Here is a 16499-nt window from a genome sequence, read left to right as displayed (position 1 = left end):
CGAACCAGGACGAATTTTTCTTCAACTGCGAAGCGTTCCTTTCAAGGAAACCGTATGGGTTTCCTTTGTAGCCATTAGGTACGTTTGGGTGGATGTCTCATTGCCTCTTTATTAATTACTTCTCCCCAACTTGCGGGTTTCCACAGAACTATTACGTCGAAATAAGATTCTGTCGAAGATAAATCATCAATATCGGCGTATATCTTTCTTTATAATAAATAAGCCCTTGCAATATTACTTTGCGTATAGTCAGCGATACCAAACTGCAATATTTAATAATTGAAGCAAATAGTGCGGAATATATTTGCAATTTTGCTTGCACTGGAATAATGGCACGACAAAGCTACCGCGCACGTGTACTTGTTGAGAGCTTTTTACATAAATTGTCGGTGTGAGAAACCCAAGAAAACTCGGCTTTCGAAGCTGGCCTCAATAAATTGATAAGACATTCACCATCGTTAAGTAGACCGCCTTGCAGTGCAAGAAAGACTTCTGTGGCCTTGGACCGCATTCGCAGCACGAATTCAGCGCACAGCACGTGACGTTCTTTGCTTCGAGCAGTTTTTTTTTTGTTTTGGTGCTGCTTTCCTTCGTGCTACGCAGTGATTATTGCCGTCCGGTAACCTTTCACAAGGCTGCCTTCCGAACGGGAAAATGAGCGCATAAATGAATCCGTTGGCGTGCACGATAAACAGGTTGAGAAAGTGACAGCGGTATTGAGTAGAGAGAGAGAGCGTAGACGGCGGTGGCGCGGGCTCAATTTCCTTAACAAGCGAGGGAGTTGCAGCCACTGTATAGCGCACGGATGAGCAAAGAAGCACACATCTCGTTCTGCCGCAGATCGGTGACGCGATTGTTGTAACGCCATGGAGCTCTCGGCTGCGTTGTACGGGCCCCTCCCGGCCGGCAAGGTTGCCCTGTACTGCGCGTCGGCAGTGGCGATTGTGGTGTGCTGCTACGCCGTGCAACTCTTGACAAAGACGATTCAAGTCTATGTGCGCCTGCGCAACGTTCCCGGACCGAAGCAGCGCTTTCCATTCTCGTTTTTCGTGGACATGTGGCTGGGCTCCGTCGCCAAGGATTCGCCACTGGAGGTGCCGGCGAGTGAGTGCAGCTCCTTGCTTTCCTGGAAGACGTTCTTTCGAAACCAAGCTTTTTGCTTGTTTTGCATGAGAAATTCTCCACCGAACAACTCCTTTATTGTGTCACCTTTGACGTTGCATCTGGGGACAAAATCACTCAATTGCCATACGCATGTAGGAATGTGTAAATGAGGGTCGATAAAAGGTCGGATGATGACCGAAAATGGTAAAAATGGAGCTTCTGGTCCATTTGTTTATTTACAAAATGTTCATTTATATGACTGGTCTGATAATGTGTCGTGTTTTGCGCATCGGCACGACGAAACGGCTATTAGAGCTGCCGTGCTGCAGGCCCTTGGTTTATGTTTCATGTAATGGACTTAATCACAGCGTATCTGCAAAGCGGCACGCGATTGTCTTTGTGTCCCGCCTCCCTCAAAATGGAGCCACCTCGAATCGAACACGCGTCCTTCTCCTGAGCATGCCGTGCCCACTGAGCGACCTTGAACAAACTTGAGCCACCCTGAGGACAAAAGGAAAAAGTAGGGTACTGTGAAAGGCATCCATAGCAGCGTCGTTGCTCGCTCTATACGTTTATAAATGCAATCCACCGCAGTAGCGCAGTGGTTGAACACTTTGCGCCGGTGTGTTCAAGGGTTCCGTGGGGTGCACGGTAAAGAACCCCAGGTGCTCAATGCTGCAAACGGCGTGCCTCCTAATCAGACTGTCGTTCTGGCAAGTTAAACCACAGAATTATTTACGTGCGCATGTGCTGCAAATTTAATGCCAGTAAAACTTCATTTGGGCCTAGTTGGTACCTAATTCTGAACTTAACGTTAGAGCGCAAACACCTAAGAGGAACCACAAAAAGAAAGACGCGGCGCACTGGCGCTGACTAACAACATTTTTTTCCTTCGTCGTCGATGCATATATATACCTAGGCCACATAACCGCGCAGGCGCAGAGAATACATTACTGATATCTGCCAACTTATCACATACGCAAATGTAGGAATTCAAATTCTGATGGGTGCAGGGACGAATACGTGTCACTGATGCAATTATTGCCTTGTCTTTTTATGTGGTAGGCTGCTAAGGCAAGCCGCGCATGCTCATTCTTGCTTTTGCTAAGAATTAACGTCCGATCTAGTCACGCCTCACAATTTCTGCAAGAGTTTATATGCGCAACAAGGTGCGCTCCTCTATCTACATTTTTGTTTACTTTTTGCGCATATTCCCTGAGTCGCTCATTGACGCAACACCCTGTCTGGCCAACGTATGTCTTACCACATGAGAGTGGAATGCCATAAACCACGCCGTCAGCGCACGACACGTATGAGGCACCATGCCGAATTTGGCATCCTCCTCTGCTCTCTCCGCAGGTGCGGGAACATAGCTTTGAAAGCCTGTTTGGCGAAGAAATTGCCAAAGGAACACCATGCCTGCAAGAAACTTGAGTTGCTTACAGAGCAGAGGAGCAGAGCAGAGGAGGATGCCAAATTTGGCATGGTGCCTCATACGTGTCGTGCGCTGTCGGCGTGGTTTATGGCATTCCACTCTCATGTGGTAAGACATACGTTGGCCAGACAGGGTGTTGCGTAAATGAGCGACTCAGGGAATATGCGCAAAAAGTAACCGCAGCAAACTTCAACGCTCAGTGCTTTTTTTTTTCTGCAAGAGTGCCGAACTGGCGACCATGGCGCTGGCGAGGGCGGAACAATAAAGAACTGAATAAAAAAAATGGTGGCAAGAAATTAGAGAATTCTTATTTATTTATTTATTTAATTTATTCATTTATTTATTTATTTACAGATACTGCAATCCAGAAAGGGATTTTAGCAGGGTGGGAGTACAATATATCAGTGTGCAAATGTAGGCAGCAAAAAGAAAGCAAGACGGCCGGAATACATTGCTTATACAAACAAAATCGGTTTTGAATAATGCAAAGCGATGACAAAGGAAGGTAATGAAGAAGGTCATATTTGAGCTTGTAACCCCTTCAACAGAGGTTACCAGCAAATGAATGCCACGAAGGCTGAGAAATTTGGATATTAGTCAAGCCTATTATCCCATTTAATGATAGTCCTTAGAAAAAGATGGAATATTTGAAACAATTCTTTCTTACACGGAATGGATTAATTGATGAATGTGGCTTGAGGCATACCCAGAAGAAAATGTAGCTATATCAGATATTTTATTAATGTAATGTTGTTTTACAAGCTCATATAAGAATTTTTGTAGGGAAACACGATTGCGCTCTGTTAGTGCAGGCAAGTCGGCTTGTTTTAAAAGTTATGTTACTGAGGTACGGGCGAAGTCGTAATTGAAGCTTTTCTCTGCACCCGTTCGAGTTTTTGTTTTTGTCTAGACAGATCCCAGATGATGGCTGCATCAACTACTACTTGGAGTATAATTGTTTTGTAAGCTAATAAGCGAAGATTACATGAGGACAGCTTCAACGCTTTCTTAAGAAAAAAACAATTTACGACAGACATTAGTGGTTGCTCTATCAATGTGCCTATTTCATTTGAGCTTGCTAGTTATCCACAGGCCAAGGTATTTGTGTTTTATTACCTCAGATACAAAAATATTGTTAGCCGAGTAATTGAAAGTAAACTTATATTGTATGTGAGTAATGCACATCAAAAAAGTCTTTTTTCAACATTCACCAGCATCTGCCAGCAAGCAACAACGTTCTGAATTGCGTCATTTTAGAAATATTTGATCCGAGGGGCTATCTATTTCTGGGTATAAATGACAGTTGTCTGCACATAATTTATATTAGCAGGAAAATCCTTTACAATATGATTTATATACAACACAAGAAGGTGAAGCCCAAGAACCGAGCCCTGCGGAACGCCAGAGTCAACGGAAAGGTTATTAGAGTTGTGATGCATAAAAGTTACGAATTCTTTACGTGCACTAAGTTAATATGAAATCCACTTATTAGCTTAGAATTTTTAGGAATTTTGTTTAATTTATGCAGAACTTTATGATGTCAGGATGGATATTTGGGCGCGTTCGTTAAGCATGATCTCAAATGAAGGCGCCACAACGACGGTGGACGAAGAGGGAACGCACACACTCCGTGTGTGTGTTCCCTCTTCGTCCACCGTCGTTGTGGCGCCTTCACTTGAGTTTATGACGACAGACTTTATCGAAATCTTTAGAAAAGCCCATATGTATGGCGCCTGTCTGTTTGCCGCTATTTATATAATTTGCGAACTCATGCACTGCTTGTACAAATTCAGTTATTGTTCAATAGCCTTTTCGGGATCCATACTGATGGATTGTTAGATAGTTATGCTTTTCAAGCTATTCCGAAATGTGTTTGCGAATGATTTTGTTCCAAGATCTTGCATGCAGTGGAAGTCAATTAAATAGCGCGGTATTTCTGGACGTGCTACTAATTCCCGGTCTTGTGGAGCGGCTTGACTCTGACGGTCCTCCAGTCGTCCAGCACTTGGCCAAATTGCAAGAATTTCACAAAAAGAACCGGTAAATATTTGGACACCCAATCACCATACCGCTTACAAAAAAAAAAAACCACATTTGGAATGTTTTTTGGGCCAGAAGATTTCCTAATATCTAGGTTAAGTATCATATTGAGAATCCCCTGTTCAGATATCTTAACATCAGGCACAGGAGGCGATACTGTACGTGATACGGTAAAATTCCATTACCTTGATTAAAAACAGGTTTGAAGTGCGCATAAGGTTGCAATTTCCTTGGTTTCATTATTCAACGTACCATTCGCGTCAAACACATCACACTATTGAAAAGACGCCACCGACTAGTGCAGTACGAATCAGGAGGTACTTCATCTATTTTCACACGCTTTCACGAAAGACGCCGCATCGGCCACCTTCACTCGCACGCACGGCCGGCCGATCGCTCTTGCGGCGAATCCCTTTGCCGGCGCCGCGGTAGCTCCATTGGTAGAGCATCGCCCGTGTAATGCGAAGGCTGTGGGAGCGTTCCACCAGCGTCACCTGTAACGATAGGTGCGAGTGATTAAACGACTCGGCTTCTAGCAAGTGATGCGCTCGGGTTTTTGTAGATACCACGTGAATTTGCACGATTGCGTTTCAAAAATCGCTTGTGGCAACAGTGTTACACCATGTGTAGAGAATCTAGAGAGGCACCAATCCAAAGCTGAGTCTCCAGACTACATACACTGTTGCGGCTTATACGATAACCGCCGTAGTTTTAACAGAGCTGCCGATTTGGTCTCGAAAATCAAGTGAAAATTTTTGTCGTTACAATGGGCTTCCATTGCTGAAACTTTAACCACTCTGGGAACAAAATTCTGGCTTTCCACAGCCTGATCGCTGCATTTGTCTTGTGTGGATTGTGTTCTAGAACATGTCTGTCTCCTGCCTTCTTCAGTAATCGACCTTGAGCTTTAATTATTCGCGAAAACCCGCTCGTTCCATTTAAAACGTGCTAGCTTCGTGTCGCAGTCGTTTGGAGCGCTAGTTGGTACGTGTCCAGAAAAACTAGATATGATTTGGCCACATCTTTGCCTTCGTAACTGATCATCATGCCCTCTGTCGGCTTTCTTCGCTGAACAAGCCAACAGTGTGCGTTCCTAGTTGGGGTCTTCGCGTGTAAGAACGCTCATTCTCGGCAGCACACAAGTCCGGTAAGCTTCGTCAAGATTCCGATTGCCTCTCACGGCATCCCGTGCATTCCCCTGATGTCCTCGAGCAAAACACCGACGCCTGCCTCTTGTCTATCTAGGACCTCGTTAATATACGGGAAAAACAACGTCGCGACTCGACGTTCTATCATCAACACTCTTAGCTCTGTCACACCCGACCCTTCATTCCACTTGTTCTGCCTGCACAACGGCACCGTATACCATATGCATCCTGACGGCTCTGAACGCCCATCGTCGTGCCTGCCCATTTGCACTCAGCTGTCCTTTGCCAGCTTCACGCTGAGACCACTGCTGGTCTCCTTGGTGTCACCGCACTTATGAGCATATCAGGCGCTGTTTCTTCTGACCTGGTCTCTACCGCTCCGTGCGACAATAAGTCGCTAGCTACGACCAATGCCAGCACCGCAAGCGACCAGCTATGCTCCCTGGCGGTCTCCTTCATCCTATCGACATTCCTGCCGAACCGTTCTCTTGTGTTGGGCTCGACCTTACTGGCCCCTTTCCAACCTCGACATCAGGCAACAAGTAGGTCGTCGTCGTGACCGACTACGCGACGCGATACGCCGTTACCCGCGCCATCCCAACCAGCGGCGCTACGGATGTCGCTGACTTTCTCCTTCATGACATAATCTTGCATCATGGTGCTCCTCGACAACTTCTGATTGATCAAGGCCGGTACTTTTTGTCTCGCATAATCGAGGACATCCTTCGTTCAAGCTCTGCCAGCCACAAGCTCACAACTGCTTATCATCCACAAGCAAACGGACTCACAGAGCGCTTGAACCGAACTCTGACCGATATGCTTTCAGTGTACGTCCCCGCCGACCACCGCGATTGAGACGCTGCTTCGCCGTATGTTACCTTCGCCTACAACTCGTCCAGACATGACACCACTGGTTACTCACCGTTCATTCTACTGTATGGACGCGAACCTTCGCTGTCTTTCGATACATCACTTCACACTGTTCTTAGCTCATCCACTACGTATGTTCGCGATGTCATAGCGCGTGCCGACACAGCTCGCTCACGAATGGCTCACAGTGTACCAGTTTTCCCAAAAAGCCCTGTATCACAGACACCACAGCCACGTTTGTTACTCCCCATGTGCACTCGAGCTACTGAGGTCTCCGTCCCGCTGCTTCGGCCTCTACGAAAAGATATTGTCCCTCTACGAAGATCTTTACAAAGTGCTACGTCATGTCACCGACGTTACATACGAAATCGAAACTGTCGTCCAGCCACCGCCGTCTACGCCACCGCCCTCTGCTATTGTGCACGTAATGAGACTTAAGCCGCGTGCAACGGGCCCGTCCTAAAGCCAGCCTGTTGCCCTGGTTGACTAAAGCCCAATGTCCAGTACGAAGATACGTACAAAGAAAGTAGTCAAACAAGGAGACACAATCTCGGCAATGGTATTCACTGCGTGCTTGGAAGAAGTATTCGAGCTATTAAACTGGGAAGGTTTAGGGGTAAGGATGGACGGCGAATACCTCAGCAACCTTCGGTTTGCCGATGACGTTGTTCTGTTCAGCAACACTGCCGACTAGTTACAACAAATGACTGAGGACCTTAACAGGGAGAGTGTAAGAGTGGGGTTGAAGAATAATATGCAGAAGACAAAGATAGTGATAAATAACCGGGCAAAGGAACAAGAGCTGAAGATCGCAAGTCAGATTCTAGAGTCTGTGGAGGAGTGCGGTTACGTAGATAAACTAATCACAGAGAACCCTGACCATTAGAAGGAAATTCACAAAAGAATAAAAAATGGGTTGGATTGCATACGGCAGACATCGCGAGCTCCGGACTGGGAGCTTACCGTTATCACTGAAAAAAAAAGTACACAATCAGTGCATCTCACCGGTGCTGAAATACGAGGCAGAGACTTGGAGACTGAGAAAGAAGCTTGAGAACAAGGGCCGGGCAAAGAGCGATGGAACGAATAGTGCTAGGCATAACTTTAAGTGACAGAAAGAGAGCGGTTTGGATCAGAGAGGAAACGGGTATCGACAATATTCTAATAGACATTAACAGCAAAAAAACGGCACCGGGCAGGTCATGTAATGCGCAGATTAAATAACCGTTGGACCATTAGGGTGACAGAATGGGTACCAAGAGTAGGGAAGCGCAGTAGAGGACCGCAAAAGACTAGGTGGTGAAACGAAATTAGGAAATTTGCAGGTACTAATTGGGATCGGTTGGCGCAGGACAAGGGTAACTGGATATCGCTGTGTGAGGCGTTCGTCCTGCAGTGGACATAAAGTGGGCGGAATCATGGTGGTGGTAATGATGATGATGATGATGAATGGGCCCATCTGGTCTGTCATAACAAGAACCGGGTTGGCGCTGTCGCACTGGTGTGGTAGTGCCACGGGACAGTGAACGCGCTGTTACTCGTGCTAGGACACAGACAACGACAACGAAGTGGCCTAAGACAGGTTCCACATTCGCTTCCCATACGGTGAGCTGTTTCGCACCACCTCATCTCGCATGCTCTAGAGGCATTGTACGAGGGGTGGACGTCACTTTAACCCCTGAGGAGACTTTAGAAATGTTCTCGGTGGCTGGCGTTATCTCCGTTTACCGGTGCAGTCGAGTGATTGACAATAAGAAGGTACCAACAGAGTCAGTCATAGTTACATGTGCTGGGACGATGCGGCCAACAGAAATTAAGGTCTGGCCGCTAACTTACAAGGTAGAAGCTCTGGCTCCACGCATTCTACAATGTAACAAATGTTGGCGATTTGGTGACAGCGTCAGGGGCTGCAGATCTGCACTCCGCAGCCGTGCTTGTGGAGACAGCCGCAGTTTTAGTGATTGTTCCTCCAAAGAAGAGAAATGTTGTCTCTGTGGTGGTGCTCATTCCGCCAACTACTCGAACTGTCCTGCAAGATCACAGGAAATGCAAATTGTAGATGTAATTGTAAGGAGACGTTACTCACGCCGTGATGCTCTTGTTGAGGTCTAGGGGAGATCTAAGGGATATGTAAGAGTGACAGCCCGTCAGCAAATGATTGCAGACTCAGCCCTTTCCGATTCTATTGCGGCAGCGGTCGAAAAGGCGTTGTCAAAAGCTATGGCACGATTAACATCAAACCTGCAGGAGACTCTAGCTCAAGTTTTGACATCACACATGATTCAGCTTTTCAGTCCTTTAGCGAGTTCCAATGCTAGCTCGCAGATTATTACACAGACCCTAACATCGAATGCTGAACAACTAGTGGATCCTTCATCAGTTATTGCACAAGACGTAGACAATGCGAGACCATCAACTTTAACTCAGCAGACCGACAACGGAAGCTTCTCTGGATCAGTGTCGGAAAACAACCAGGATGTAGAAATGGACCTCCCGACTCTTAAACGCACAAGATCACCTAACGATAACTCATCGATCTCTGTCCCGCACTCAAAAACGAAAAAGTTTGTAAAGATAGTCTTTCCAAGTCAGATTCCAATCCTAACTCTTCCAGCTCTGATCCTCAATCAAAACCAACAAAGTACCGTCAAGACAGTCTTTCGAAGAAAGGTTTCTTAAAATACAGTATTTTAGAGCAAGCGGTTTCTAAAGCAGGCATAATTCATCATAGGTTATTTAAAGGTATTACAGTGGAACTGCCGTTCCATTATTTCTGCAGCTACCGATTTAATATATTTTTGCTCACAACTTTCTCCCGACATTATTCTTTTGCAGGAAACTTGCCACTCCAATGGCCAAGAGTTTCATATAAAAGTTATCGCATATTTCGATTGGACCGTCCATCAAGAGGCGGAGGACTTGTTTTCTTGATAACCACTAAAATATGCCACAAAGTAGAAATTTCCTACCAGTATATGTCTGCAGAGTGTGAGATACTAGCAATAGATGTAACTATTCCTGGTTGTTCCCCATTTTCCTTAGTTAGTACATATTTACCACAGGCGTGCATGATACTCGATTCCTTGATATCGTTGTCAAATCTTGTAGGAAAGAAATTGTGATAGCCGGAGACTTTAATTCGCATCATGTGTCTTGGGGTTTCAAAACGGACTCATGTGGAAAGCGATTGCCAGACTGGGCAATTAATAAAAATTTTTGTTGCTTAAACACGAAGTGAGCTACATTTATTCAGGGCCTTTCTAAATCGGCATTGGAACTAACATTTGGCAGTTCAGGAATTTCTGTAACTTCCTGGTCTACTGTCGACTCTGCCTCAAATAGTGACCATGTACCGATTAGGTTTGATATTGTATGCCCTGTTATTCCCCTGGAGTCTCCGACGCGTACTTTTATAAATTATCAGAAATTTCAGATTATCTTGAAAACGATCCTCAATTCTCAGAAAACGGTACCCTGTGACATCAAAGCCATGAGGCTTTGCACTGTAGTAAAAAGTTCCTTTAAAAAGTCCCAATTTAATGTTAACACAAACAAAAGTACTACCTCTCCTTGGTGGAATTCCGACTGCACGCGGGATTATAGAAGAAGAAAAGCCGCGTGGAAGAAATTACTTCACAATCAGTGTCCGAGCACCTGGAGTGATTATAAATTCGCAGCTGCTGCGTTCAGTATCGAATGCCAAACACGAGTGTGACGAAAAACATCATAAATTCCTCTCTAAGCCCAGCAACAAAAAAGCTCTGTTCAGATTCCTTCGCTATAGAAAATTCATACCAACACCAGCGAATACTGAATCGTTAATACTTTCACCACGTGAGTTATCTGCTTCTTTAGAATTCATAGGAAAGGGCTTAGCGCAACGCTTACCATCACGTTTGCCGAATGGGCCCCTAAGGCCTCCCATCGCCAATGACTTTGTGGAAGTCACAGTGTCAGAGCTCTCAAATGTCCTTAGATCTCTGCCTGCCTCAGCTCCAGGTCCTGACGGCATTTTGAATGCCATGCTAAAAATATTGCTTGCAATGTCTTCTGATCACATTCTGAACACGGTGAATTATTCTCTAAAAAATGCTTGGATTCCACCAGAATGGAGGTCAGCCAACATTATCCCGCTACTTAAAAAACAAGGAGCTGGATACAACCTTGACAACATTAGGCGTATCTCCCTTACGTCAAATATGGTAACACTAATTGAAAGAGTTTTATATGATCGTATGATGGATCATATATCTGAAAATTCGTTAGTGAGCCCAAGCCAAATAGGTTTCCGGCCCGGTCTCTCCATCTGGTGTGCGCATGTAGATTTGGAAAGCCGCATCCAACTTTCTCAGCATAGAAAAGAAGTTAGCGCTTCAGTGACACTTGACATAGCAAAAGCTTATGACAGCGTTGAGTACTCTCTACTGCTGGACAGATTACAGTCCTACAATTTTCCGAGATATATAACGGCGTGGGTTTTGGAATTTCTAAGAAACAGAAAATTTCATTGTTTTCAAAACGGCTTTTCTTCAAGAATGTTCGATCAGACAAGAGGGGTGCCCCAGGGGGCTGTTCTGTCTCCTATACTATTTAACCTGTTGATGAGTTCAATACCACTGCACCAGGAGGTGAATCTGTATGTCTATGCAGATGACCTTGCACTTTTCGCGACAGCTAGGGACATCAGTTCCCTTCACCTGCCTTTGCAAACGTACCTCTGTACTCTACAGACGTGGCTTCACAACCTGCACCTGTCGCTAAACGTAAACAAAAGTGCAGTCCTTGTTTTTCCGCTCTCCGGGCCGTTAAAGTAATCATTAGTATATGAACAGAGAACCATTCCTCAGGTAGAGTCGCTTAAATACTTGGGTATCATATATGACGGAAAACTGAACTGGCGTTCTCACATAGAAAATATTGGAACGAAGGCGACACGAGCCGTAGGTTTACTACGTAGAATCAGTAACCGACGTTCTGGCATGCGAAGTGACACACTAATTATGATTTATCGTATGTATGTACGACCGATTCTAGAATTTGGTTGTGTTTTGTTCTCCGGAAGTGCAAAATATAAATTAAGACCCCTTGTTCTGTTAGAAAGAGAAGCTCTTCGATTATGTTTAGGTCTTCCTAAATTCGTTGCTAATAATGTGTTATACCAGGAAGCGCGCCTACCTACTCGTCACGCACAATTTCGCATGCTTACGGTTCAAACCTACTTAAGAGCTTATGATTCTTCGCTACGGACGTGGACAATATGCATTTATTAGTGAACCAAGTCCATTTTTTGAGACCACGTGGTCACGGTTCCATACCCCACAAGTTGTATTTGTGCAAGCACAATTAGCACCTTTAAATGTTCGCCTTAGAGAAATAATTCCTGCTTCATGGGTCTCCGGGGTCGCTGAAAATTAAATTTGCAGACATTTTTTCCCACAATGCAAAATTTCTGCCCACAACATATTTGAATGACCGTTTAGAAGAATATTTGGCCCGTTTAAAATTAACGTAATAGCGAATGATGCTTCTTCGTGTGAAGAGAAGGCAGGTGTGGGTATCTAGTCACCATCCGTCGATTGGTATTTTTCACTTCGCCTACCAGATTACACATCAGTCTTTCATGCCGAACTTCTGGCAACAGTTCTTGCTTTGCGGAAATTACCCATTCATATTACAAGGGTTATTATAGTCCCAGATTCTCTATCTGTATGCAGCGCACTTACTGCGTCTACGAAGTCGACGATAGGAAACACGTTTTATTCATTAGCTCCGCGTCACTTAAGTTTAGTGCATATAGTATGGGTCCCTGGCCACCGAGACATTCATATTAATGGAATAGCCGATTTCTTAGCACGAGCTTCTTTAGCAGGTCCTGTGCTATGTGTGCTTCCGGCAACTTCGCACATTACTGCCGCCAGATAGAGGCAGTTTTCTTTGAGCGAGGACAAAAAAGCTCTGTCATTAGCAAAATCTTCAGGTTTTTTACACCTAAATTATTCTTGGAACCGGCAATGGTTTCCTAACCGGAAATTCGAAGTTTGATTTACTAGGCTGCGTTGCCGTATTCCAACAATTAATTTTTATTTGCAGAGTTGTGGTCAGGCGGTATCCCCTCTATGCTACCTCTGCATTGAACCGGAAACTATAGATCATTTTTTATTATCATGTCGGCGGTTTTCTACGCATCGAAAGCTATGTCTAGAAATACCACTTCAAAATTTAGGACTACCTTTAAACGGTACTGTTATATTCTCCCTTGGAGCAACAGTTTTGGGATATAGCCACAGGAACGTTTGCCTAGCCATTTATAATTTTCTATGTGGCACAAAAAGAATGCCTTGTTAATAATTTTCGATTTCAAGAATTGATTTATTTTTACTTCAGTTTAGAAAACTCAAAAAGTAAAAACACAAATTCACAGTTTAAGTCTTACTATAATTATTCATAATTTACCTTACTTTTTTCTTGCTTTCTTTAACAATCCTATCAATGCAAGGCTCACTATAATATTGATCAATACTTTATCTCATGTATTCACACTTTATTTTGCATCTTCGGTTATTTGTTTTCCTTTCTTTTCGTGGGTTATTTATTAATTAACCAATTTATTTTATTTTACTTATTGAATCATATTACCACCCGATTCGTGGCCTATCTCCCACAGTGGGTTTGTGCCATTAACTGAGGCTTCATCATCATCATCATCATAATGGCAGACAGTTCAGTTTCACAGCTTGAGTCCCCTCACACCAGCGAGAGATTGACGTCTCTCGGATGAGTCATCTGACAAGCGGATTCAGCTAAACATGTTAGGGAAATATGTGTGTTCTGTGCGTATTAAGTCGCCCTGATGTAGCTACTAGCCTTGCCACAGCTGCGAATGGCTGTGCGCGTCTGACGCTGACGCGGCCCGCGTGCCGCATTCAATTGTAGGTAATCATCGAAGGTTTTGCAGCGGTGACGCAGAGGTGAAACATCCGCCTCGCGTGCAAGTGGACCGTGGTTCGAATACCGGTACTGCGCAATTTTCCACCGGATTAAAAAAAAATCCGCGTGTTGATAAAATTGCATAAACAGGCCTGGAGTGAGGCCTGATCGCGGTGACCAGAACCGGTAACGCACTCCCTCGCCAGAGCAGGATTGGCCATCCTGGTGCAGTACTTGGCCACAACCTCCCATATGAACACAACAATCAAACACCGGCCCTCAGTCCCCCGCAGCTGCGAAGCAACTGACCATGGCGGCGGTCAGACCTGCGACGCAGCAGAGGGGGCTATGAATCCCTGGTTCCAGACAGGCCGCCATTGGAATCTGAACCTGGCATCGTTTAATGCTAGAGCATTATCTAGTGAGGCGAGTCTAGCAGTGCCATTGGAGGAATTAGAGGGCAGTAAATGGGATATAATAGGGCTCAGTGAAGTTCGGAGGCCAAAAGAAGCATATACAGTGCTAAAAAGCGGGCACGTCCTGTGCTACCGGGGCTTAGCGGAGAGACGAGAACTAGGAGTCGGATTCCTGATTCATAAGAATATAGCTGGTAACATACAGGAGTTCCATAGCATTAAGGAGAGGGTGGCAGGTCTTGTCGCAAAACTTAATATGTACAAATTGAAGGTCGTACAGGTCTACGACCCTACATCCAGTCATGATGACCAGGAAGTCGAAAGCTTCTTGAAGATTACGGAAGTACTAAGGCGCCAAACAGACGACACAAGAAGAGACATGGATGAGCGCTTACTAACAACTGATGCTTTTTTGACGGAAACACACAATATATATATATACGCAAATGTGGCGGCGCAACTCGCACGTTGTCGAAAATCACATTTTAACGGGCAAAAGGCGATAAAACGATTTTCATGGTGACGTTCGGGACAATGACACGTGGTGTATAGAGCCAAATGATCATAAATGATAATGGTTACGCGATACACATAACCCCGCCGTAAGGGAGTACCCCATTAAAAACTAAAAGATTAAGATTTTTCACCTAGCGCAGGCGGCGCAGCAACATGCTCAGCTCTAACTAAGGGCTTCTAAAAAGGACATTTCACATTTATACAAAATTTTTGATGGTTCGCTGACGCATTCAAGGCCTCTCCTTTTAATGTGGAAGTCTTTGTTCAAAAGAAATGTCCTTTTTAGGGGCCATGTACACGTGCACATGGTCCGTGAAATACACTATGCATATTATTTGAATTAGTAAGTGAATGGTTACAACAGTTTATATGAGCATTATTACTAACGTGTATACTAGAGTAAGGGCTGCACTTTTTAATATCTCCATTTTGACAAGTCTTACATGGGCCCGGGACATTTGATTTAATCTTGTAACAGAATTGTTACGAACTTCTAATAAACTTCTAATAATTTACAATATTTTTAGGAATGCAACTAAACATTGCCACTTGTGTGCAGATGTCAGAACTATATCTATTTCACTCAGTAATCGAAACGAGACCAAGTCGGACTTACTCGAAATCAAATGTTAAATTAGCAAATTGGTGGGTGATAGTTGGCAACGGTTGGCGCAGGACATGGGTAATGGAAGTTCGCCGGGAGAGGCCTTCGTCGTGCAATGGACATAAAATAGGTTGCTGCTGATGATGATGATGAAAATTTTGAGTAAAAATATAGAGGCGACTTAAAAGAAACCTCGAATGATGTAACAGACATCTAGTAATGAACCTCTGAGGGGGATAGGCATCGCCATCGCGGGGGGAGGAGGGCTCTGCCCGATGCGCAAAATTTCGGAAGGTGCTCAGGCCCTGGCACCACGGATTGACCTCAGCAGCTGACATCGCCGGCGAGTGTAGCATTCCCCACCTCACGCTACCCCGCCGCCACCCCTCGGAAGCACAGATGAGATCGCCCAAGCGACTGCGGATGCCCTGGACGCCTGCAACTCAGCGCATGCGCAGGCCGTCTCCGCTCCGCTCCTGCTCCGCTTTCCGCTTCGTTATTTCACTGTAACCGTTTCCTCCACTCTCCTCTTCGCTCTCTCTTCTTTCATCTTCCGCTGCGCTCCGCGTTCGCTTGCATCCTTCGCTGCACTCGTTTGCTCGGTTGCGAGGGAAGATAACTCACAGATGGTGCTCATATCGAGGGTTGTATGGAAACTCTTCGCCGGGGAAGGTGGCATGAAATAAACACACAACGCGGACTAGGTTGAAATACTTTAGAGGTGATTCTTTATTCAGGTATTTCGTTTTATATTCGTGTGTGTTATTTGCATGTCCCTGCTTATTATTTGCAGGGATATTCGAATATGTGAAGTCCATGTGCCAAGATATTGTGGACCAAGACGTGACGATGAGCTTCCACGGACCAATGCCCATTCTTATAGCGGTTACTCCTTCGGTTGCGGAGGTAAGTAAGTGCACTGTTTCGTTTCAAGGTGAGCCCTTTTTGAACAAACCGTCATCGCCAGATTATCTAAAAAACAAAAAGGAAGGAAATGTCTCGCTCCGTTTCTGGCCTGGTCTCTATCACTCCGTGCAGCAATATGTCGCTAGCTACGACCGATCCGATCACGACCATCATGATCAAAGGTAACAATAAGAAGACCGGTTACTAAAGGACCACATTGTGAACTATGCTCCCGCCTAAGGTGCTGCAACACCTTTTTCGTTTTCTTTGAGGGGTCGGTGTCCTTTTTTACCTTTGATCATGATGCCTCCCGACCAGACGAGCTTCCGTCAAAACCTCGGCTTCATCCATAGAATTTTGTGTCGAATATCTCAATTGCACTACACATTTCTGTATTCCATTGGCTATTGGATTCCTTTCCTCGCTTAGCAAGGAGCTCGAAACAGGAAAATACTCGCCGCATCAGCACAGTGGCTATGGCTTTGCTTGACTAAGCACTGCACTCTGTTGCAGTATGTTGTTGAGAGGGATAG

At 45.0% G+C, this 16499-nt stretch overlaps 1 protein-coding gene across 1 annotated transcript in view; it reads left to right on the top strand.

Annotated features, from left to right (window-relative positions):
* The first annotated feature begins 773 nt into the window (after positions 1 to 773).
* LOC142567725 (cytochrome P450 4V2-like) overlaps positions 774 to 16499 on the top strand; it is a 283152-nt gene continuing 267426 nt past the window's right edge. Inside the window, exons 1-2 of the mRNA XM_075677900.1 lie at positions 774 to 1104; positions 15854 to 15966. Of these exons, the coding sequence (XP_075534015.1) occupies positions 867 to 1104; positions 15854 to 15966 (351 nt within the window). The 5' untranslated portion in view covers positions 774 to 866. The remainder of the gene's footprint in view (positions 1105 to 15853; positions 15967 to 16499) is intronic.

This window comes from Dermacentor variabilis, unplaced genomic scaffold (genome assembly GCF_050947875.1).
Source record: "Dermacentor variabilis isolate Ectoservices unplaced genomic scaffold, ASM5094787v1 scaffold_14, whole genome shotgun sequence".
Lineage (NCBI taxonomy): Eukaryota > Metazoa > Arthropoda > Arachnida > Ixodida > Ixodidae > Dermacentor > Dermacentor variabilis.
This window is presented reverse-complemented; position numbering and strand designations above follow the sequence as displayed.